The sequence below is a fragment of the Anomaloglossus baeobatrachus genome, chromosome 1 (assembly GCF_048569485.1).
Source record: "Anomaloglossus baeobatrachus isolate aAnoBae1 chromosome 1, aAnoBae1.hap1, whole genome shotgun sequence".
In the NCBI taxonomy this organism is placed as follows: Eukaryota; Metazoa; Chordata; class Amphibia; order Anura; family Aromobatidae; genus Anomaloglossus; species Anomaloglossus baeobatrachus.
In genome coordinates, this window is record NC_134353.1 from 173,013,061 (window position 1) to 173,037,859 (window position 24,799).

The 24,799-nt window shown below is 47.8% G+C and overlaps 1 protein-coding gene across 1 annotated transcript in view; it reads right to left on the reverse strand.

Annotated features, from left to right (window-relative positions):
* Nucleotides 1-316: 316 nt before the first annotated feature.
* Nucleotides 317-24,799, reverse strand: part of GALNTL6 (polypeptide N-acetylgalactosaminyltransferase like 6) — a 2,628,190-nt gene continuing 2,603,707 nt past the window's right edge. The window contains exon 12 of the mRNA XM_075347205.1: nt 317-1,184. Within this exon, the coding sequence (XP_075203320.1) occupies nt 1,017-1,184 (168 nt within the window). The 3' untranslated portion in view covers nt 317-1,016. The remainder of the gene's footprint in view (nt 1,185-24,799) is intronic.

Consider the following 24,799-nt stretch of genomic DNA (forward strand, 5'->3'; position numbering starts at 1 on the left):
TTATGTGACACATCAAACATTTAGAGTATTGCACAGAAAAAATAATGGTGTGCTCATTTTTAATGTAGCTTTATTCATTATCGAGTTATTGACACATTTGTGTCATGGAACAACAACAGTAACCCACTAAAAGATGTGCTCAAAGTGCTGCCCATTGTGTTGAATTGTCAATGCTATTCTCTTCTCCCACTCTTGACATACCGCAGAAAAAATGGTACCACAAGCCTCCTGTATATGTTGCTTCAAGTGCCCCATCCCCTGTATTCTGGAGCTGCAGTATTGCTCTTGGTGTGTCCAGCACAATAAGAACACTATATATTGTACAATATTATTTTATTCTATTTTTGTTTTAATAAAAATTGAAAAAAGAAATGCTTTCAGATTTAAGAAGAAATTAATTATTTCATCACCTTATTGTCCATTACATGCTTCACCTAAAATTCTCTTTTCCATGTGTATTGTCGCTGTAGTTTCAGGTACCATTTTCAGGTGGGAGAGGTATAGAGGTGCTTTCCAAAAGCATTTGCAGATATAAGAGAGTTAAACCTGTTAACCTCAAAGTTTTAAGAAAGAAAAAAATCCACAACCTAAGAAACATGGTGCTTTAAAAGACTCATGTTTTATCATGCAGTCCATTCTCATCTACCAGTCCCCAAAGTGGAAAAAAACGGAAGATCATCATTACCCCTAATTGCCATTTACAGCTATACACTACAGCAGGAAGTGTCCTGAGTAAGATTAAAAATGCATTTCACTGTGATAGCATAGACTATTATTCCAAAGGTTATTTCTACCCTTGAACCAGCAAGGAAAGTTTAATTAAATTCGCAGCAGCTGCATCAGTTCTCAATTTTATCCTTGTTCTTTGGATATGATGACATTTTGCAGTACTTGCCTTTGCATGGCATATTTCAACAGTATCTTCAGAAAGAGAAGATGGCATCTTAGAAATCAAAATGGTTGACTCCTGTAGCCGAATTGTAATCAACTTTAAGTGATTTCAGTTCAATTGACATTTAAGAGTTATTATAAATGTTGAATTTCTGTAGTATTGTCATATTTATGTGTTCAAAAATCCACTGCTGTGTTTCAGACAAAGGGTCACATCTGTTCATGAATAATTTTTTTTCAGCTGGATTACAATCAACACAACTGTTGCTTACAGGATGAAACAACGTTTTATCCTACGGACAAAAGAAAAATAAGTTTAGATGACATATTTATCAAACAAAACTGAGTAGAATTATAATTATATAGTTTTATATACATTACAGTGAGGAGCAAAAGGTAGCAATGTTTTAAACTTTTGACTTTCATGCTCTATATCTCACTATTTATTACAGCTTGAAGCGTGAGACTACCTTAATTTTATAGACACTCATCTTGGCTATCTCATTCATAATTTTGACTTGCAACTATTAAAGTGGTTAACCAGCTTATTTTACTTATTTTTTGTTATTTCACTATTGGGCTACATTGGGGCAGGTGAGTAGACAGCAACTACCTACCTGCCCTGATGTCAGCCCCTCTCCCCCGGCTCAGAGTGGCCATGTGACCGCTCCTGTCATGATTTTGTTGCTTCCTGTGATAATACATCAACAGGGGCTGGACCTTGTTGACGGGTATCACGGCCGATGTCATATTGCCGTCCTGCAGGTGAACAGGTACAGTGCGATGGGCCCCGACCCTCTCATCCTCCCCCACTCCCTGTGCGCTGCTATCTGTGCTATGTATGGGGACGGGTCCTGGACAAACAAGGTTACCCTCTCTGTCTAGGACACCGTCAGCGCTGTTTGCCACAGCTCATTGTGATGTATGGGACCTGGGTAACTGTGTGCCCCTTCCCCCGTGTGCTGTCTCCTCACACTGTGATGAACAAAGCCTCCAGCGCTCCTGGCTTTTGAATACAGCCAGGAGCAGAGACCAGGGGGGTTACCTGACACCAGCAAACAACAGCACTGAGCTCTGCATCACCTAGATGTAAGCAGGCTGCACTCATCACAGCATGGAGGAGAAGACAAAGCAGAGGTGAGAGAGGGGGGGCAGAGAACAGCGTACAGGGGGAGAGAACAGACTGCATGGGGAGAGAGCAGAGTACATGGGTGAGAGACAGAGCGGGTGGAGGCAGAGAAGAGAGTGCAGGGGGAGAGAAGAAGAGAAGACAGTGCACAGGTGAGAGACAGAGTGGTGTGGCAGCAGAGAAGAGAGTGCAGGGGGAGAGAACAAAGTGCACGGGTGAGAGACAGAGCAGGGGGAGGGAAGGCAGCAGAGAAAAAGTGCAGGGGAGAGAAGATAGTGCACGGGTGAGAGACAAGGTGGGGGAGGAGGGCAGCAGAGAAGAGAGTGCAGGAGGAGGGAAGACAGTGAACGGGTGAGATACAGAGCGGGGGGCAGCAGAGTGCAGGGAGAGAGAAGAAGTGCACAGGTGAGATGCAGAGTGGGGGAAGGGGGTGCTGGAGGGGCAGAGGAGACAGATTCCAGGAGGGGGGATTATATATATTATATATCTCTAGGTGTGTGTGGGTGGGTGCATGTCAGTATTTGTGTATGTGTTTATATATCCTATAGACTCCCATTGGGAGCTATATATAGTCTTCATTACATGGTATTCATTTATCTGTCATGTGCTGGGAGAAAATACTGACAGGGAATGAGTGTGCAGATGGTGGGCAGAGGGTGGGGCTGGACAGTGAGGCTAGGCGGTGCCAGCTCTGACTGTGAGGTTTGGCATAGGAAGATGTCTTGTTTGGTTGAGCTGCATGTAAACAAAGAACTGCAGAGAATAAAGGGATAATTCAAGAGGAACAAAAGTTAGAAAACAAAAAAAAAAATGTAGGGGTGTTTTATATGACAATAAAGCACAGATTAGCTTAAAACATTTTTGGAGTTTATGTCGGACAACTCCTTTAAGCATGTTAATAGTAATACAGATTATTGTCATTTCCCTGCATTGTTATCGTTTTGCTCCTAAAAATCTAAAATTTAATTTGTATTATTTTGTTAGTATTTTGAATATCCACCTTTGGCCTCAGCACTGCCTGAATGCTTCTAGACATGCTCTAGATCAGATTCAAGCATGACTTGACCAAAATCTAATCTTAGATCTCTTCTATATGTTCCCAATGCTGGTGCACACTGAGACTCGTGTACAGTGCTTTGCACAGTGCTTGCATGGATATTTATGATCTCACTATAACAGAGCATATTAGTCACCTTCACTGCCGTGTTTGTTGAGTTGACTTATGTACTTCAATACTTTACCTGGATATACACCTCTAGAATTTTGCATGGATGGATGGCTTTCATTTGCTATTCTTCCAACTGTCATGACACTCCCATGATGTAGTTCGCCCAAGCATCTCAATAATCAGTATACTCGGCGAGTGCCGTGTACCGGTGAGATGCTCGCGCACATGGTCAGCTCCCTGTCTCTGCATGTGGGCACTCTTAACAGAGTCAGCCCACATGCAGGGATTGGCTGTCACAGCCGGTGATGAATAGCGACACCACAAATCAGGTGATCGGAGATCACCGTTGCTATAGTAACCCACCCGTCAGGTTACTATGGCAATGGTGGCAGCGGTGATGTCACCGCTTACCAAACTGCAGCTTCTGCTCACGCAATGAGTGATTACACAGCACAAGGGAGCAGAAGCGTTCTTCCTCCCCTGTGCTTTCTGATATAGCAGAGCTGCATGTGTTGAAGGAGAAAAAAATCAGAAGACCAGGATTATGGAGGGGTGAGAGGGAGTAATAGAGATGGATTCTCTAAGTGTGTGTGTGTGTGTGTATTTATTTCTAATAAAGTATTTTTTCTCTGTGTTGTGTTTTTTTTTAACCCGTTATTGGAGATTCTTAATGGCCGGGTCAAACTTGCCTGACATTAAGATTCTCGGGCTTAATAGCAGCTGGTGAAACAAAGCTGGTAATAACCCTTTATTACCCAGCGTGCCACCCGGCACCAGACCCGCTGGAAGAGTTGGATACAGCACCAGAAGATGGCGATTCTATGAAAGCGCCATTTTCTGGGGCAAGTGCAGACTGCAATTTGCAGCAGTAGGGCCAACCTGCACTGCAGATTCCAATCCCCAGCTGCCTTGCTTTACCTGGCTGGACATAAAAATTGGGTAAAGCCCATGTCGTTTTTTTTAATTATTTCATGAAATTCATTAAATATTTAAAAAAAGGGCTTCCCTATATTTTTGGTTTCCAGCCAGGTACAAATAGGCAGCTGTAGGTTGGGGGCAGGCCGTACCTACCTGCTGTGCCTGGTTAGCATACAAAAATATGGCAAAGCCCGCACTATTTATTTTTAGTTTTTAGGCTTTCCTGGATTTTTTATTGCTAGTAAAGGTAACACCAAGTAGTGGGGGTTAGCAGCCAGTAGCTCCTTGGATTACCCTTAGCTAGCAATAGAAAATGTAGCGGGAGCCCACACATATTTTTTTTAATTATTTATTTGAAATAACTAAAAAAAAAATGGGCTTCCCTGTATTTTGATTGCCTGACGTCACAGTACTGTAAAGATAAATAAATAATTAAAAAAAATGACATAGCGCTCTGCGGTATTTTTCATTCTCTGCACAGATAAAGCAGATGGCTAAGGGCTGCCACCACCATCTGCCTGATTTACCTTGATTGGTGATCAAAATAAAGGGAAGCTGATTAATTTGTTTTATTTAAAAAAATAATAAAAAAAAATGCGTTGGCTCCCGCCGTATTTTGATCGCCAGTCAGGTAAAGCCAGGCAGCTGGGGGCTGGGATTCTTGGCAGCCCGCAGCCGCCCCTGGAAATGGCGCATTCTTTCTTAGCACAATTACCAGGTGCTATAACAGGCTCATCCAGCGGCCATGATGGCGGTTGCTCACTGGGTAATAAAGGGGTTAATACCAGGTTTGTATTCTCAGATGGTACTAAGCCCGAAGATCATTGTGTCTCGCCAAATTAGACATGGCCACCATTCATTTCTAGGAAACAGTAAAAACAAAAACAACACAGAGAACATTTTTTATTAGAAATAAAACAAAAAAAAACATTTAGAGACTCCATCTGTATTATAAAAAAATCTTTAGTCCGACTTTATCCACTGGGACAGCAATGTCAACTCTGCTTCATCACTGTGCACAGACAGCGTCTATAAATAGTGAGAAGCAAAGAGCAAAGTCAACTCTGCTTCATCACTGTGCACAGACACATACTATACATAGTGAGAAGCACAGATAGTTATGTCAGATCTGCTACATCGCGATGTAGCAGGATGACAGTGAGGGGATGATTGCACTTGCATTTCGCATTGCATCACCCCTCTCTCAGGACAGGAGCGCCTCAGCTGCATGTAAATACATGCAGCTGACCCGCTCTCATCGGGAGATTGTGTGCCATGATGCGATGACACTCGCATCACGGCACACCAGGACCTTTGATGACATCATACTCACGTGACCAGTCTGTAGTGAATGAGGTAATACTGCATTCACACATGACTGATCATATAGGTATGACGTCACGGTCACAGCAGGTCCTTTTAGCCAGAGGTGCTTACTGGGGGAAAAACAATGATCAGACAGACGTGGAAGCAGAATCGCTTGGAGACACAGGACGCATCGTGGGACCTGTAAGTATGATCATAATGTTTTTTTTAATAATATGCTTTTTTCAACAGCCCCTGGACCCAAATTGTAACACGAACTGTAACACGAACATCCCAGAAAGCTCGTGTTTGGGGTCGTATGCACAAACACTATGTGTTCGTTACGGACCCCGAACATTAAAGTTTGGGTTCGCCCATCCCTAATTATGAATCAAAATGTATTTAGCACCAACACATTCTACAACATTATAAACACTTTCATCTTAAAGCTGGTAAAAATTCTGGCTTTACAAAGAGATTACAAAACTTGTAATGTCACCAGGTGGCCTGGATTCTTGTTACTGCAGATGCGTAAAGATACTGAGGATTATTCTTACAATTTAGAATACATAACAGTTTTTCTACAAGGAAACCTCTAGTTAAAAATTACAATGGTACATTCAGGTTTTTCCAGATTTTTTCCTTAAAGAGGAAGCTTGATTTTTTTTGTTATTCAGAAATAGGAACACCCTTCTTACTGGATTTTCTTGGTATTATGGGTTAGCCTCTTCTATTTCAAAGTGGATATACTGCAATTTCAGAAACAGCTCATAGTGTTGCCTCTGGAAAAATTATAGCTAATTTTTTGCTCATTCTCTATTTTTCCCTTAACTGTAGCTGATTTTGTTTGCGATAATTAATAAATATTACATAAAAAGGGAAAAATTATGGATCAGCAACTGTTAAAATAACTGGTAAAATAACATTTAAAGATAATAAACATAAAAATACACATATATAAACAGTACTAGAGATGTAAAAACATTTGTAATTTAAATGTGCCAGCCTTGCAAATATTCCTAACAAATGTCATTTCTGCTTAATAAATTGACACAAATCACATAATTAAAAAAAACCTTCAATTGCCTTAAAAATACTATCATGGCTGAAAATGTTGGCATCCTTAAAATTTTTCCAGGACATTAAGTCTTTCTCCTAGAAAATTACTGCAATTACACATTTTGTCATACACATTCATCTCCATTGTGTATATTGGAAGAACTAAAAAAACAAAGAAAGAAAAGGAAAATTGAAAAAAATTTCACACAAAACCCCCAAAACGGGTGGTACAAAATTGTTGGCACCTTTCAAAAATTTTATGTAAATAACTACAGTATTTTCAGGATTAAAAGGCGCACTTTTCCCCCCAAAACTGGGGGGGAGATGGGGATGCTTCTTATAATCCAGATATGGATTACTTGGGTAGCAGTGGTGGAGTGGTGTCACAGGAGGCAGGGTCGGTGATATTGAAGGCTCACAGGAGACGGTATCATTGCAGTGGAGTGCTCAGGAGGGTCACAGCACAGAGAGTCTGCAACACCGCAGGCTTGGGGGTATCATGGCGCTGAGCACCATTAATCTACCAGTGTGCTGAGGGCTCCATTGAACTGCCAGCTGTTGATGAGATAAACTTCAAGAAAATGTCCGTGAAGGCCAATCAGCACAAGTGCTGCCTCTGTGGCCTTTTTCTTGAAGTTCATTGCATCAACAGTCAGCATTTCAATGGAGCCCGCAGTGTGCTGGCAGATAAATGGCACCCGCCGCAATACCCTGACCCCGCAGTATGCTCGATACTCCATCCACTGACCCTCCTTAGCCATGACACCTTCTCCTCTGAGCCCGCAGCATCACCTACCTAGCTTCCTGTGACACTCCTAAGCCGCTCCACCACGTCACTCCACCTGGTGATCTATGATAAGGCACAGTAGGAAAATGACTGACCCTTATTTTAACATTAAAATATATTTTTTCCTTCCTCTAAGTTTGTGGTGCATTTTATAATCCAGTGCATCTTATAAAACAAAATACTATGGTATTTTTCAAGGATTTGATGCTTGTTTAAACTCACCTGTGGCAAGTAACAGGTGTGGGCAATATGAAAATTACACCTGAAACCAGATAAAAATGTGACAAGTTGACTTAATCTATAAATTTCGTGCTTGTGTGTGCCATATTAAGTATGACAAACAGAAATAGGAGAAGAAAATTTCTAAGGACTTAAGAACCAAAATAGTTGAAAAATACATTTTTTTGCTTTTATTTGTACATTTGGCAAACATTTTGAGAAGTTTGCAATATTCAAACTTCAAATTTTTATCCCTATAATCCCCAGCCTGTTTTCCCCTTAAAGATCCCAAAAAAATAGTTTAGCAATTTTCACAAGTGTCACTTTATGAGGTTATAACTCTTGAACGCTTCAACGGATCCTGGTGATTCTGACAATTGTTTTGTGACATATAGTACTTCGTGTCACTGGTAAATTTAGGCAGATATGTTTTGCGTTTATTTGTGAAAATTTTGGAAATTCTGCGAAAATTTTGCAATTTTTAAAATTTGAAATTTTATGCTCATAAATCTGAGAGAAATGTCACACAAAATAGTTAATAAATATTATTTCCCACATGTCTACTTTACACCAGTGCAATTTTTGAAACAATTTTTTTTTTCGTTAGGAAGTTACAAGGCTTCAAAGTTCATCAGCAATTTTTCCTTTTTCCCAGAAAATTTATAAAAAACATTTTTTAGGTACCACATCACATTTGAAGTGATTTGAGAAACCTAGACGACAGAAAATACCCAAAAGTGACCCTATTCTAAAATCTGAACCTCTCACTCTGCTCAAAACCACATCCAAGAAGTTTATTAACCCTTTAGGAGCTTCACAGCAACCAAAGCAATATGGAAGGAAAAAATTAAAATTTTATTCTTTTACACTAAAATGTTATTTTAGCCATAAAATGTAACATTTTCACAAGGGTATCCGGAAAAAATGCACCATAAAATTAATTGTGCAATTTCTCCTGAGTACACCGATATCTCACAAGTGGTGAAAATTAATTGTTTGGGCGCACAGCAGAGCTAGGAAAGGAAGGAGCCTCATGTTGCATTTGAAGACCCCCTGAGGTGCCTAAACAATAAATCTCCCCCACAAGTGACCCCATTTTGGAAACTAGACCCCTCATGGAATTTATCTAGATGTTTAGTGAGCACTTTGAACCCCTGGAGGCTTCACATAAGTTTATAATGTTCAGCCGTGAAAATATATATATTTCTTTACCACGAAATTGTTTTTTCAATCAGGTAGCTTTTTTTTCACAAGGGTATCAGGAAAAAATGCACCATAAAACTTGTTGTGCAATTAGTCTTGAGTACAGATACCTCATATGTGGTGGAAAGTAATTGTTTGGAAGCATGGCATGGCTCAGAAGAGAAGGAGCCCTATTTAACAGCAACATTGGTTGGAATTATTAGTGGATGCCATTTTGCGTTTGGAGAACCCCTGAGGTGTCTAAGTAACTAGACCCCCATGGCATAAACCTAGATGGGTAATGAGCACTTTGTAACCTCACGTGCTTCATACATTGAGCCATAAAACAAAAAAGTGCTTTTTTTCATAAAATTGTTATTTTAGGCTAAATTTTTTAATTTTTACAAGGTTAAAAGGATAAAATGCACTGCAAGATTTGTTGGGCAATTTGTGCTGAGTACGCTGATTTCTCATATGTATCAGAAAAACAATGTTTGGGTGCACGGCAGAGCTCCAGAGTGTAGGAGCATCATTTGACTTTTTAAATGGAAAATTAGCTGGAATCGTTAGCCGCACCATGTTGCGTTTGGAGATCCCCTTATGTGCAGAAACAGTGGAGCTCCCCCACATGTGACCCAATTTTGGAAACTAGGTCCCCCATACAAAAAATTATTAGTTTGGCGAAATAAAAAATACGGACATCAGTAAAAAAAAAAATGAGCGCCTGCAACTGACACTAAAGGGTGCTTTACACGCTGCGACATCGCTAACGATATATCGTTGGGGTCGCGTCTTTAGTGACGCACATCCGGCACCGTTAGTCACATCGCAGCGTGTGGCACCAAGGAGCGACGATTAACAATCGCAAAAACGTCAAAAATCGTTGATCGTTGACACGTCGCTCCTTTTCCAAATATCGTTAGTGGTGCATGCCGCTGGTTGTTCGTTGTTCCTGCGGTGTCACACATTGCTATGTGTGACGCCGCAGGAACGACGAACATCTCCCTACTTGCGTCCACTGGCAATGAGGAAGGAAGGAGGTGGGTGGGATATTCTGCCCGCTCATCTCCGCCCCTCCTCTGCTATTGGGAGGCCGCTTAGTGACGCCACAGTGACGTCGCTATGACGCCGAACACACCTCCCCCTTGAAGGCGGGATTGTTTGGCGGTCACAGTGACGTCGCTGAAAAGGTATGTGAGTGTGACGCTGCTGTAGCGATAATATTTGCCACCAAAAGTTGCACAAACGATGGGGGTGGGTGCTATCGCGCACGACATCGCTAGCGATGTCACAGCGTGTAAAGCACCCTTTAGGCAAGTGCCACATGTGACAGCGATGCACGAATCTTGCATTGCTTCATCCAGCACATCCGCACACTCCTGTCTGGAAGAGAGCGACCGTGCCGGATGATGCGATGTGATACTCGTGCATCGCACTCATGTGTGGCACTGGGCCGACCCTTACAATATTCTGTAAAAAATACTGTAGTTGACTTTTTTATTTTTTCCGTATCCCCGATGCTTTTTGTATCGCATCTGTCCGTACGTCCCGCCAAGTGCTGATCAGGGATGCACATAACGGATCTGCATCCGTGGTCAATTTTTGGCGTGACTTTTTTCCGTATCTGCAACGCGTTTTGTATCACATTTGTCCGTGCGTCCCGCCAAGCGCTGATCAGGGATGCACATAACGGATCGGCATCCCTGCTCAATTTTTGAGGTGACTTTTTTTTCCGTATCCCTAACACTTTTTATATCTCATCTGAACGTTCGTCCTGCAGCGGCCGATCAGTGCACCGCATCTGTGCATTTGAAAAGTCAAATGGCGTTCCTTCTCTTCTGAGCCCCGCCATGCGCCCAAACAATTTATTTCCACCACATATGAGGTATCTGCGTACTCAGGAAAAATTGCACAATACATTTTATGGTGCATGTTTTCCTGATACCGTTGTAAAAAAAAAAGCTACCTGGTTGATGCAAAAATTTTGTGGTAAAAAGAAAAAAATTCACGGTTTAACCTTATCAACTTCGGTGGAGCCCCTGGGGATGCAAGGGGCTCACCAAACATCTAGATAAATTCCATGAGGGGTCTAGTTTCCAAAATGGGGTCACTTGTGGGGAAGCTCCACTGTTTAGGCACCATAGGGGGTCTCCAAACGTGACATGGCGTCCGCTAATGATTCCAACCAATTTTGCTGTCAAATGGTGCACCTTCTCTTCTGAGCCCCGCCATGCGCCCAAACAATTTCTTTCTACCACATATGAGGTATCTCCGTACTCAGGAGAAATTGAACAATATGTTTTATGGTACATTTTTTCCTGATACCCTTGTGAAAAAAAAGCTACCTGGTTCAAGTAACAGTTTTGTGGTGAAAAAAAAAAATTGTATTCATGGCTCAACATTATAAACTTTTGTGGAGCCCCTTGGGGCTCGCTAAACATCTAGATAAATTCCTTGAGGGGTCTAGTTTCCAAAATGGGTTCACTTGTGGGGGAGTTCCATTGTTTAGGCACCTCAGGGGGGTCTCCAAATAAAACATTACATCAGCTAATGATTCCAACCAATTTTGCTGTCAAATGGTGCTCTTTCTCTTCTGAGCCCCGCCATGCGCCCAAACAATTACTTTCCACCACATATGAGGTATCGTCGTACTCAGGAAAAAATGATACCCTGATACCCTTGTGAAAAAAAAGCTACCTAGTTGAAGCAACAGTTTAGTGATAAAATGTTTTTTCTCTTTTCACGGCTCAACGTTATAAACTTCTGTGAAGTACCCAGGTGTTCAAAGTGCACACTTAACATCTAGAAAAATTATTTGAGGGCTCTAGTTTCCAAAATGAGGTCACTTTTGGGGGAGCTCTATTGTTTAGGTACTTCATGGGGTCTTCCAACCCGACATGGCGTCCGCTAATGAGTGCCACTTATTTTGCACTCAAAAATTCAAATATCGCTCTTTGCCTTCCGAGACCTGCCATGTGCCTAAACATTTGATTTCCACCACATATGGGATATCTGCGTACTCAGGAGAAAATGCACAATACATTTTATGGTGCATTTTTTACTGATACCCTTGTGAAAAAAAAGCTACCTAGTTGAAGCAAGAATTTTGTGTTAAATTTTTTTTTTCTTTTCACGGCTCAACGTTATAAACTTCTGTGAAGCCCCCAGGGGTTCAAAGTGCTCACCAAACATCTTGAAAAAAATTTGAGGGCTCTATTTTCCAAAATGAGGTCACTTGTCAGGTAGCTGCATTGTTTAGGTTCCTCAGGGGGTCTTCAAACCCGACATGGCGTCCGCTAATGAGTGCAGCTAATTTTGCACTCAAAAATTTAAATGGCGCTCCTTGCCTTCCGAGCCCGGCCGTGTGCCCAAACATTTGATTTCCACCACATATGTGGTATCTGCGTAGTCAGGAGAAAATGCACAATACATTTTATGGTGCATTTTTTCCTGATACACTTGTGAAAAAAAAGCTACCTAGTTGAAGCAACAGTTTTGTGGTAACATTTTTTTTTTCTTTTCACGGCACAACGTTATAAACTTCTGTGAAGCCCCCAGGGGTTCAAAGTGCTCACCAAATATCTAGAAAAATTATTTGAGGGCTCTAGTTTCCAAAATGGGGTCACTTGTGGGGAAGCGCCATTGTTTAGGCACCTCAGGGGGTCTTCAAACCCGACATGATGTCCGCTAATGAGTGCAGCTAATTTTGCATTCAAAAATTCAAATGGTGCTCCTTCCCTTTCAACTTCTGCCGTGCACCCAAACAATTGATTTTTACCACATATGGGGTATCAGCGTACTCAGGAGAAAATGCACAATAAATTGTAGGGTGCACTTTCTCTTTTCTTTCTTGTGAAAATGAAAATTTTATGGCTAAAGTAACATTTTTGTGTTAAAAAGTAAAATTTTCATTTTTTTTCCTTCCACATTGCTTTGGTTGCTGTGAAGCTCCTAAAGGGTTAATAAACTTCTTGGATGTGGTTTTGAGCAGTGTGAGGGGTGCAGTTTTTAGAATGGGGTCAATTTTGGGTATTTCCTGTCACCTAGGCCTCTCAAAGTCACCTCAAATGTGATGTGGTCCCTATAAAAAATTCTTTTGTAAATTTTGTTGGAAAAATGAGAAATTGCTGATGAAATTTGACCACTTCTAACGGAAAAAAAATTTGTTTCAAAAATTGCGCTGATGTAAAGTAGACAAGTGGGAAATGTTATTTAGTAACTATTTTGTATGACATATCTCTCAGATTTATGGGCATACATTTTCAAAGTTTGAAAATTGCGAAATTTTCAAAATTTTCGCAAAATTTCCTAAATTTTCACAAATAAACGCAAAAAATATCGGCCTAAATTTACCACTGACATGAAGTACAATATGTCACGAAAAAAACAATGTCAGAATCGCCAGGATCTGTTGAAGCATTCCAGAGTTATAACATGTCAAAGTGACACTGGTCAGAATTGCAAAAAAATGACCCAGTCATTAGGGTGTTTTAGTGGCCGGGGTGAAGGGGTTAAATGGCACAGTCATTATGTGACAGCGCCATTTTAATGGCATCGGCGGTAAACATTTATTCACCGGCCGATACCGGAAGTCATATGATGTGATCACATGACTTCCGGTGGTTGTCATGGTAGCACAGGGTCATGTGATGACTCATATAGCTCACATGATTTATTTTCGGTTTCACCCAGCCCAGAGCTGGGTGAGGCAGAAAATTAGCATATCTGCTGTTTACAGCTGTATAGCTGTGATCTGCAGGTATGGCAGATTGATCAGATTGCTGATCCATATAGCCCCCTTGGGGGACTAGTAAAAAAAAAAAAAGTAAAAAAAAGTTTTAAAAAATTAAAAAAAAATAAAATAAAGAAACCTAAAAGTTCAAATCACCCCACTTTTGCCCCATTGCAAAATTAAAGGGTTAAAAAATAAAAAAAATATACACACATTTGGTATCGCCGTGTTCAGAAATGCCCGATCTATCAAAATATAAAATCAATTATTTGATTAGTAAACAGCGTAGCGGCAACAAAATTCCATACGCCAAAATTACGTTTTTTGCTCGCCACAAATTTGGCACAAAATGCAATAACAGGCGATGAAAACGTAGCCTCTGCGTAAAAATGGTACAGTTAAAAATGGCAGACTGAGACGCAACAAATAAGCCATCACTGCGCCATAGATCCCAAAAAATGAGACTGCTACGGGTCACGGAATATGGCGTAAAACCTGTGCCACTTTTTTCGAACAAATGTCTGATTTTTTTAACTCGTTATATAAAAGTAGACTATACATATTTGTTACCTACGAACTCGCACTCACCTCAGGCATCACACCCATATATCAGTTTTACCGTATATTGAACACAGTGAATAAAATATCACAAAAACAACAGTGCTATCGCACTTTTTTTGCAATTTTTCCCGCATTTGGAATTTTTTTCACGTTTTCCAGTACACTATATGGTAAAACATATGGTTTAATTTAAAAGTACAGCTTGTTCTGCAACAAATGAGCCCTCACATAACCATATTGACTGAAAGATAAAAAATTTACGTCTCTCGGAAGAAGAATGGTGAAAAAAACCAAAACTGAAAGCGAAAATCGGCCGGTCGTAAAGGGGTTAACAGTGGAAAGCCTCCACAAGTAACCCCGTTTTTGAAATTAGACTGCTCAAAAAATTCACCTAGATGTTTGTTGTGCTTTACAACCTTGAGCCATGAAAATATATATTTTTACCACAAAAATATCACATTCACTGTACCCCTGAGGTGCCAGAATAGCAGAAATACCCCACAAGTGACCCCATTTTACAAACTGCATCCCTTATTGCATTCATTTTTGGAGTGCTGTGAGTATATTGACACAACAGGTGTGTCACAAAATTTTAAATTGTTGGGAAATGAAAAAGAAAAATACATCTTTATAACTAAAATGATTTTTAACCCATGATTTAAAATTTTCACAAGGCAAATATGTAAAAAGGCCCCATAGTATGTTACATTATTTCTCCTGAATGTTTAAATACCCCATATGAGACTGTACAGTACTGTTTGGCTGCATCGCAGGCCTTGGGAGGGAAAGAGCATCATTTGATGTTTTTAGTAGAGTTGAGCGCGGTTCGTTGTTCTCCAGTTCGCGGTTTGAGTGATTTTGGGGGGTGTTCCAGATCAAACTAGAACTCGAGCTTTTTGGTAAAAGTTCGATAGTTCGAGTTACGTTCGAAAACGGTTCTATCAGCAAAAGCAGGGCTTTTTACAGCTACAGTGTGCAGGGAGCCATCGCTGGCAGCCTGCGGTAAGCTGGTAACCAAGATAAATATCGTGTATCCAAGCAAAGCGCTTTGTTTAGTAACCCGATATTTATCCTAGTTATGTGTGCAGGGAGCCGACACTTCCCCGCTCAGGTCGCTCGGCCCCCTCCTGCACTCGGCATGTACACACACACACACACAGACACACACACACACACACACACACACTCACACACACACACACACACACACTCACCTCACCTGTCCCCAGTCAAGCAGGCCCCGGCTATGACGTCCTCAGCGCAACATGGCCCCGCTAAGCTCCACTCACTTCGCACTCCATCGCCTGCACTCATGGCCCCGCTAGGCTCCACCCACTTCGCACTCCGCCGCCCGCACACATGGCCCCACTAGGCTCCACCCGCTTGCACTCCGCACACATTACCCCGCTTGGCTCCACCTACCTGGGACTCTGCACACATTAAACGACTTGGCTCCGCCCACTTGCACTCCGCACACATGGTCCCGCTTGGCTCCGCCCACATGGCACTCCGCACACATTACCCCGCTGGGCTCCACCCACCTGGCAATCCAAACACATTATTCTGCTTGGCTCCACCCAACTGCACTCCACACACATTACCCCAGTTGGCTCCGCCCACCTGGTGCAACGCACACATTACCCCGCTTGGCTCTGCCCACCTGGCACTCTGCACACATTACCCCGCTTGGATCCGCCCACCTGGCACTCTGCACACATTACCCCGCTTGGCTCCACCCACCTGGCACTATGCACACATTACCCCGCTTGGCTCTGCCCACGTGGCACTCTGCACACATTACCCCGCTTAATTTCACCCACCTGGGACTCTGCAAACATAACCCCGCTTAGCTCTGCCCACCTGGCACTCTGCATACATTCCCCGATTGGCACCCGCCCACCTGGCACTCTGCACACATTACCCTGCTTGGCTCCACCCAAATGCACTCCTCTCACATTACTCCGCTTGGTTCCGCCCACCTAGCACTATGCCCACATTACCCCGCTTGGCTCTGTCCACCTGGCACTCTGCACACATTACCCCGCTTGGCTCCGCGCACCTGGCACTCTGCACACATAACCCCACTTGGCTCCACCCACTTGGCACACTGCGCACATTACCCCACTTGGCTCCACCCACCTGGCAGTCCGAACACATGGCCCCGCTTGGCTCCACCCACCTTGCACTCTGCACACATTACCTCGCTTGGCTCCACCCACCTGGGACTCTGCACACATTACCCAGCTTGGCTCCACCCACCTGCAGTCCGCACACATTACCCCACTTGGCTCCACCCACCTGGCACTCTGCACAAATTACCCTGCTTGGCACCCCTAACCTGCACTCCTCACATATTATCCAGCTTGGTTCTGCCCACCTGGCACTCTGCACACATTACCACGCTTGGCTCCGCCCACTTGTCACTCTGCACACATTACCCTGCTTGGCTCCACTCACCTGGGACTCTGCACACAATACCCCACTTGGCTCCACCCACCTGCACTCCGCACACATTACCCCGCTTGGCTCCACCCACCCGGGATTCTGCACACATTACCCCCTTTGTCTCCGCCCACCTAGGAGTCTGCACACATTACTCTGCTTGGCTCCGCCCACCTCTGACTTTGCACACACTACCCCACTTGGCTCCACCCACCTGGCACTCCGCACACATGGCCCCGCTTGGCTAAGCCAACCTGGCACTCTGCACACATTACCCGCTTGGCTCAACCCACCTGGAACTTTGCACACATTACCCCGCTTGGCTTTGCCCACCTGGCACTTCGCACACATGGCCCCACTTGGCTTCACTTACCTGACACTCTGCAAACATTACCCCGCTTGGCTCCACCCACCTGGCACTCTGCACACATTACCCAGCTTGGCTCCACCCACCTGCAGTCCGCACACATTACCCCGCTTGGCTCCACCCACCTGGCACTCTGCACAAATTACCCTGCTTGGCTCCCATAACCTGCACTCCTCACATATTATCCAGCTTGGTTCTGCCGACCTGGCACTATTCACATGTTACCCCGCTTGGCTCCTCCCACCTGGCACTCTGCACACATTACCGCACTTGGCTCCACACACCTGGCGCTCTGCACACATTACCCCACTTGGCTCCACACACCTGGCACTCTGCACACATTACCCCGCTTGGCTCTGCCCACCTGGCACTCTGCACACATTACCCCGCTTGGCTCCACCCACCTGGGACTCTGCACACATTACCCTACTTGGTTCCGCCATCCTGGCACTCCGAACACATGGCCCCGCTTGGCTCCACCCACCTGGCACTCTGCACACATTACCTCGCTTGGCTCTACCCACCTGGGACTCTGCACACATTACCCAGCTTGGCTCCACCCACCTGCAGTCCGCACACATTACCCCGCTTGGCTCAACCCACCTGGCACTCTGCACAAATTACCCTGCTTGGCTCCCTTAACCTGCACTCCTCACATATTATCTAGCTTGGTTCTGCCCACCTGGCACTCTGCACACATTACCCCGCTTGGTTCCGCCCACCTGGCACTCCGAACACATGGCCCCGCTTGACTCCACCCCCCTGGCACTCTGCACAAATTACCCTGCGTGGCTCCCCTAACCTGCACTCCTCACACATTATCCAGCTTGGTTCTTCCCACCTGGCACTGTGCACACATTACCCCGCTTGGCTCCGTCCACCTGGCACTCTGCACACATTACCCCGCTTGGCTCCGCCCACCTGGCACTTTGCACACATTACCCAGCATGGCTCCACCCACCTGCAGTCCGCACACATTACCCCGCTTGGCTCCACCCACCTGGAACTCTGCACACATTACCCCGCTTGGCTCCGTCCACCTGACACCCTGCACACATTACCCCGCTTGGCTCTGTCCACCTGGCACTCTGCACACATTACCCCGCTTGGCTCCACCCACCTGCAGTCCGCACACATTACCCCGCTTGGCTCCACCCACCTGGCACTCTGCACATATTACCCTGCTTGGCTCCGTCCACCTGGCACTCTGCACACATTACCTCGCTTGGCTCCACCCACCTTGGAGTCTGCACACATTACCCGCTTGGCTCAACCCACCTGGAACTTTGCACACATTACCCCGCTTGGCTCCGCCCACCTGGCACTTCGCACACATGGCCCCACTTGGCTTCACTTACCTGACACTCTGCAAACATTACCCCGCTTGGCTCCACCCACCTGGCACTCTGCACACATTACCCAGCTTGGCTCCACCCACCTGCAGTCCGCACACATTACCCAGCTTGGCTCCACCCACCTGCAGTCCGCACAAATTACCCTGCTTGGCTCCCATAACCTTTACTCCTCACATATTATCCAGCTTGGTTCTGCCGACCTGGCACTATTCACACGTTACCCCGCTTGGTTCCGCCCACCTGGCACTCCGAACACATGGCCCCGCTTGACTCCACCCACCTTGCAATCTGCACACATTACCCCGCTTGGCTCCACCCCCCTGGCACTCTGCACAAATTACCCTGCGTGGCTCCCCTAACCTGCACTCCTCACACATTATCCAGCTTGGTTCTTCCCACCTGGCACTGTGCACACATTACCCCGCTTGGCTCCGTCCACCTGGCACTCTGCACACATTTCCCCGCTTGGCTCCGCCCACCTGGCACTTTGCACACATTACCCAGCATGGCTCCACCCACCTGCAGTCCGCACACATTACCCCGCTTGGCTCCACCCACCTGGAACTCTGCACACATTACCCCGCTTGGCTCCGTCCACCTGACACCCTGCACACATTACCCCGCTTGGCTCTGTCCACCTGGCACTCTGCACACATTGCCCCGCTTGGCTCCACCCACCTGCAGTCCGCACACATTACCCCGCTTGGCTCCACCCACCTGGCACTCTGCACATATTACCCCGCTTGGCTCCGTCCACCTGGCACTCTGCACACATTACCTCGCTTGGCTCCACCCACCTTGGAGTCTGCACACATTACCCAGCTTGGCTCCACCCACCTGCAGTCCGCACACATTACCCCGCTTGGCTCCACCCACCTTGCACTCTGCACAATTTACCACTCTTGTCTTGCCTAACCTGCACTCCTCACATATTAACCAGCTTGGTTCTACCCACCTGGCACTCTTCACACATTACCCCGCTTGGCTCCGTCCACCTGGCACTCTGCACACATTAGCCCGCTTGGCTCCGCCCACCTGGCACTCTGCACACATTACCCCACTTGGCTCCACCCACCTGGCACTCTGCACACATTACCCCGCTTGGCTCCGTCCACCTGGCACTCTGCACACATTACCCCGCTTGGCTCCACCCACCTGCAGTCCGCACACATTACCCCACTTGGCTCCGCCCACCTGGCACTCTGCACACATTACCCCACTTGGCTCCACCAACCTGGCACTCTGCACACATAACCCCTCTTGGCTCCACCCACCTAAGACTTTGCACACATTACTTCGCTTGGCTTCACTCACCTTAGACTCTGCACACATTACCCCTCTTGACTCCACCCACCTGCGCTCCGCACACATTACCCCACCTGGCTCCACCCACCTGGCACTCTGCACACATTTCCCCGCTTGGCTCCGCCCACCTGGCACTCTGCACACATTACCCCACTTGGCTCCACCAACCTGGCACTCTGCACACATAACCCCTCTTGGCTCCACCCACCTAAGACTTTGCACACATTACTTCGCTTGGCTTCACTCACCCTAGACTCTGCACACATTACCCCACTTGGCTCCACCCACCTGCGCTCCGCACACATTACCCCACTTGGCTCCACCCACCTTACACTCTGCACACATTACCCCGCTTGGCGGCAATCACCTGGGATTCTGCACACATTTCCCCGCTTGGCACCGCCCACCTGCACTCTGCACACATTACCCCACTTGGCTCCACCCACCTGGACTCTGCACACATTACCCCGCTTGGGTCCACCCACGTGGCACTCTGCACACGTTACCGTGCTTGGCTCCGTCCACCTGGCACTCGTTACACATTACCACGCTTGGCTCCACTCACCTTGGACTTTGCACACATTACTCTGCTTGACTCCACCCACCTGGCACTCTTCGCACATTACCCCGCTTGTCTCCAATCACCTGGGACTCTGCACTCATTACCCCGCTTGGCACCACTCACCTTCAATCCGCACACATTACCCCGCTTGGCTCCACCCACCTGGACTCTGCACACATTACCCCGCTTGGCTCCACCCACCTGGCACTCTGCACACAAATAACCCTGCTTAGCTCTGCCCACCTTGCACTCTCCACACATTACCCCGATTGACACCCGCCCACCTGGCACTCTGCACACATTACCCTGCTTGGCTCCACCCACCTGCACTCCTCACACATTTCTCTGCTTGGTTCCGCCCACCTGGCACTCTGCACACATTACCCCGTTTGGCTCCACCCACTTGGCACTCTGCACACATTTCCCCGCTTGGCTCCACCCACCTGGCACTCTGCACACAATTCCCCGCTTGGCTCCACCCACCTAAGACTTTGTTCACATTAACACGCTTGGCTCCGCCCACTTTGCACTCTGCACACATTACCCCGCTTGGCTCCACCCACCTACCCACCTGGCACTCTTCACACATTACCCCGCTTGGCTGCAATCACTTGGGACTCTGCACACATTACTCCACTTGGCACCACCCACCTACACTCCGCACAAATTTCCCCGCTTGGCACCACCCACCTGCACTCCGGACAAATTACCCCGCTTGGCTCCACCCACCTGGACTCTACACACATTACCCTGCTTGGCAACACCCACCTGGCACATTGCACACATTACCCCGCCTAATTCCGCCCACCTGGGACTCTGCACTCATAACCCTGCTTGGCTCTGCCCACCTGGCACTCTTCACACATTGCCCCGCTTGGCTCCGCCCACCTGGCACTATGCACACATTACCCCGCTTGGCTCTGCCCACCTGGCACTCTGCACACATGGCCCCGCTTGGCTTACCCACCTGGCACTCTGTACACATTACCTCATTTGGCTCCACCCACCTGGGACTCTGCACACATTACCCAGCTTGGCTCCACCCACCTGCAGTGTGCACACATTACCCCGCTTGGCTCCACCCACCTGGCACTCTGCACAAATTACCCTGCTTGGCTCCCTTAACCTGCACTCCTCACATATTATTCAGCTTGGTTCTGCCCACCTGGCACTCCGAACACATGGCCCCACTTGGCTCCACCCACCTTGCACTCTGCACACATTACCCCGCTTGGTTCCGCCCACCTGGCACTCAAAACACATGGCCCCGCTTGGCTCCACCCACCTTGCACTCTGCACACATTTCCTCGCTTGGCTCCACCCACCTGGGACTCTGCACACATTACCCAGCTTGGCTCCACACACCTGCAGTCCACACACATTACCCCGCTTGGCTCTGTCCACCTGGCACTCTGCACACATTACCTCGCTTGGCTACACCCACCTGGGACTCTGCACAAATTACCCTACTTGGCTCCCCTAACCTGCACTCCTCACACATTACCAAGCTTGCCTCCACCCACCTGCAGTCCGCACACATTACCCCGCTTGGCTCCACCCACCTGGCACTCTGCACAAATTACCCTGCTTGGCTCCCCCAACCTGCACTCCTCACAAATTATCCAGCTTGGTTCTGCCCACCTGGCACTGTGCACACATTACCCCGCTTGGCTCCGTCCACCTGGCACTCTGCACACATTACCCCGCTTGGCTCCACCCACCTGGCACTCTGCACACATTACCTAGCATGGCTCCACCCACCTGCAGGCCGCACACATTACCCCGCTTGGCTCCACCCACCTGGCACTCTGCAAACATTACCCCGCTTGGCTCCGTCCACCTGGCACTCTGCACACATTACCCCGCTTGGCTCCGTCCACCTGGCACTCTGCACACATTACCCCGCTTGGCTCCGTCCACCTGGAACTCTGCACACAATACCCCGCTTGGCTCCACCCACCTAGCACTCTGCACAAATTACCACTCTTGTCTTGCCTAACCTGCACTCCTCACACATTACCCAGCTTGGTTCTGCCCACCTGGCACTCTTCACACATTACCCCACTTGGCTCCGTCCACCTGGCACTCTGCACACATTACACCGCTTGGCTCCGTCCACCTGGCACTCTGCACACATTTCCCCGCTTGGCTCCACCCACCTGCAGTCCGCACACATTACCCCGCTTGGCTCCGCCCACCTGGCACTCTGCACACATTACCTCGCTTGGCTCCACCCACCTGCAGTCCGCACACATTACCCCGCTTGGCTCCACCCACCTGGAACTCTGCACACATTACCCCGCTTGGCTCCATCCACCTGGCACTCTGCACACATTACCCCGCTTGGCTCTGTCCACCTGGCACTCTGCACACATTACCCCGCTTGGCTCCACCCACCTGCAGTCTGCACACATTACCCCGCTTGGCTCCACCCACCTGGCACTCTGCACATATTACCCAGCTTGGCTCCGTCCACCTGGCACTCTGCACACATTACCTCGCTTGGCTACACCCACCTGGGACTCTGCACAAATTACCCCACTTGGCTTGTCTTGCCTAACCTGCACTCCTCACATATTAACCAGCTTGGTTCTACCCACCTGGCACTCTTCACACATTACCCCGCTTGGCTCCGTCCACCTGGCACTCTGCACACATTAGCCCGCTTGGCTCCGTCCACCTGGCACTCTGCACACATTATCCCGCTTGGCTCCGCCCACCTGGAACTCTGCACACATTACCCAGCTTGGCTTCACCCACCTGCAGTCCGCACACATTACCCCGCTTGGCTCCACCCACCTGGCACTCTGCACACATTACCCCGCTTGGCTCTGTCCACCTGGCACTCTGCACACATTACCTCGCTTGGCTACACCCACCTGGGACTCTGCACAAATTACCCCACTTGGCTCCCCTAACCTGCACTCCTCACACATTACCCAGCTTGGCTCCACACACCTGCAGTCCGCACACATTACCCCGCTTGGCTCCACCCACCTGGCACTCTGCACTCTGCACAAATTACCCTGCTTGGCTCTCCCAACCTGCACTCCTCAGAAATTATCCAGCTTGGTTCTGCCCACCTGGCACTGTGCACACATAACCCCGTTTGGCTCCGTCCACCTGGCACTCTACACACATTACCCCGCTTGGCTCCACCCACCTGGCACTCTGCACATATTACCCCGCTTCTCTCCGTCCACCTGGCACTCTGCACACATTACCCCGCTTGGCTCCACCCACCTAGCACTCAGCACAAATTACCACTCTTGTCTTGCCTTACCTGCACTCCTCACACATTACCCTGCTTGGTTCTGCCCACCTGGCACTCTTCACACATTACCTCGCTTGGTTCCGCCCACCTGGCACTCTGCACAGATTACCCCACTTGGCTCCACCCACCTGGCACTCAGCACACATTACCCCTCTTGGCTCCACCCACCTAAGACTTTGTACACATTACTCCGCTTGGCTCCACTCACCTGGGACTCTGCACACATTACCCCACTTGGCTCCACCCACCTGCGCTCCACACACATTACCCCACTTGGTTCCACCCACCTTGCACTCTGCACACATTACCCCGCTTGGCTCCGTCCACCTGGCACTCTGCACACATTATCCCACTTGGCTCCGCCCACCTGGAACTCTGCACACATTACCCAGCTTGGCTTCACCCACCTGCAGTCCGCACACATTACCCCGCTTGGCTCCATTTACCTGGCACTCTGCACACATTACCCCGCTTGGCTCTGTCCACCTGGCACTCTGCACACATTACCTCGCTTGGCTACACCCACCTGGGACTCAGCACAAATTACCCCACTTGGCTCCCCTAACCTGCACTCCTCACACATTACCCAGCTTGGCTCCACCCACCTGCAGTCCGCACACATTACCCAGCTTGGCTCCACCCACCTGGCACTCTGCACAAATTACCCAGCTTGTCTCCCCTAACCTGCACTCCTCACATATTATCCAGCTTGGTTCTGAACACCTGGTACTGTGCACACATTACCCCGCTTGGCTCCGTCAACCTGGCACTCCGAACATATGGCCTTGCTTGGCTCCACCCACCTTGCACTCTGCACACATTACCTCGCTTGGCTCCACCCACCTGGGACTCTGCACACATTACCCAGCTTGGCTCCACACACCTGCAGTCCGCACACATTACCCCGCTTGGCTCCACCCACCTAGCACTCTGCACAAATTACCACTCTTGTCTTGCCTAACCTGCACTCCTCACATATTAACCAGCTTGGTTCTACCCACCTGGCACTCTTCACACATTACCCCGCTTGGCTCCGTCCACCTGGCACTCTGCACACATTATCCCGCTTGGCTCCGCCCACCTGGAACTCTGCACACATTACCCAGCTTGGCTTCACCCACCTGCAGTCCGCACACATTACCCCGCTTGGCTCCGTCCACCTGGCACTCTGCACACATTACCTCGCTTGGCTCCACCCACCTTGGAGTCTGCACACATTACCCAGCTTGGCTCCACCCACCTGCAGTCCGCACACATTACCCCGCTTGGCTCCACCCACCTAGCACTCTGCACAAATTACCACTCTTGTCTTGCCTAACCTGCACTCCTCACATATTAACCAGCTTGGTTCTACCCACCTGGCACTCTTCACACATTACCCCGCTTGGCTCCGTCCACCTGGCACTCTGCACACATTATCCCGCTTGGCTCCGCCCACCTGGAACTCTGCACACATTACCCAGCTTGGCTTCACCCACCTGCAGTCCGCACACATTACCCCGCTTGGCTCCACCCACCTGGCACTCTGCACACATTACCCCGC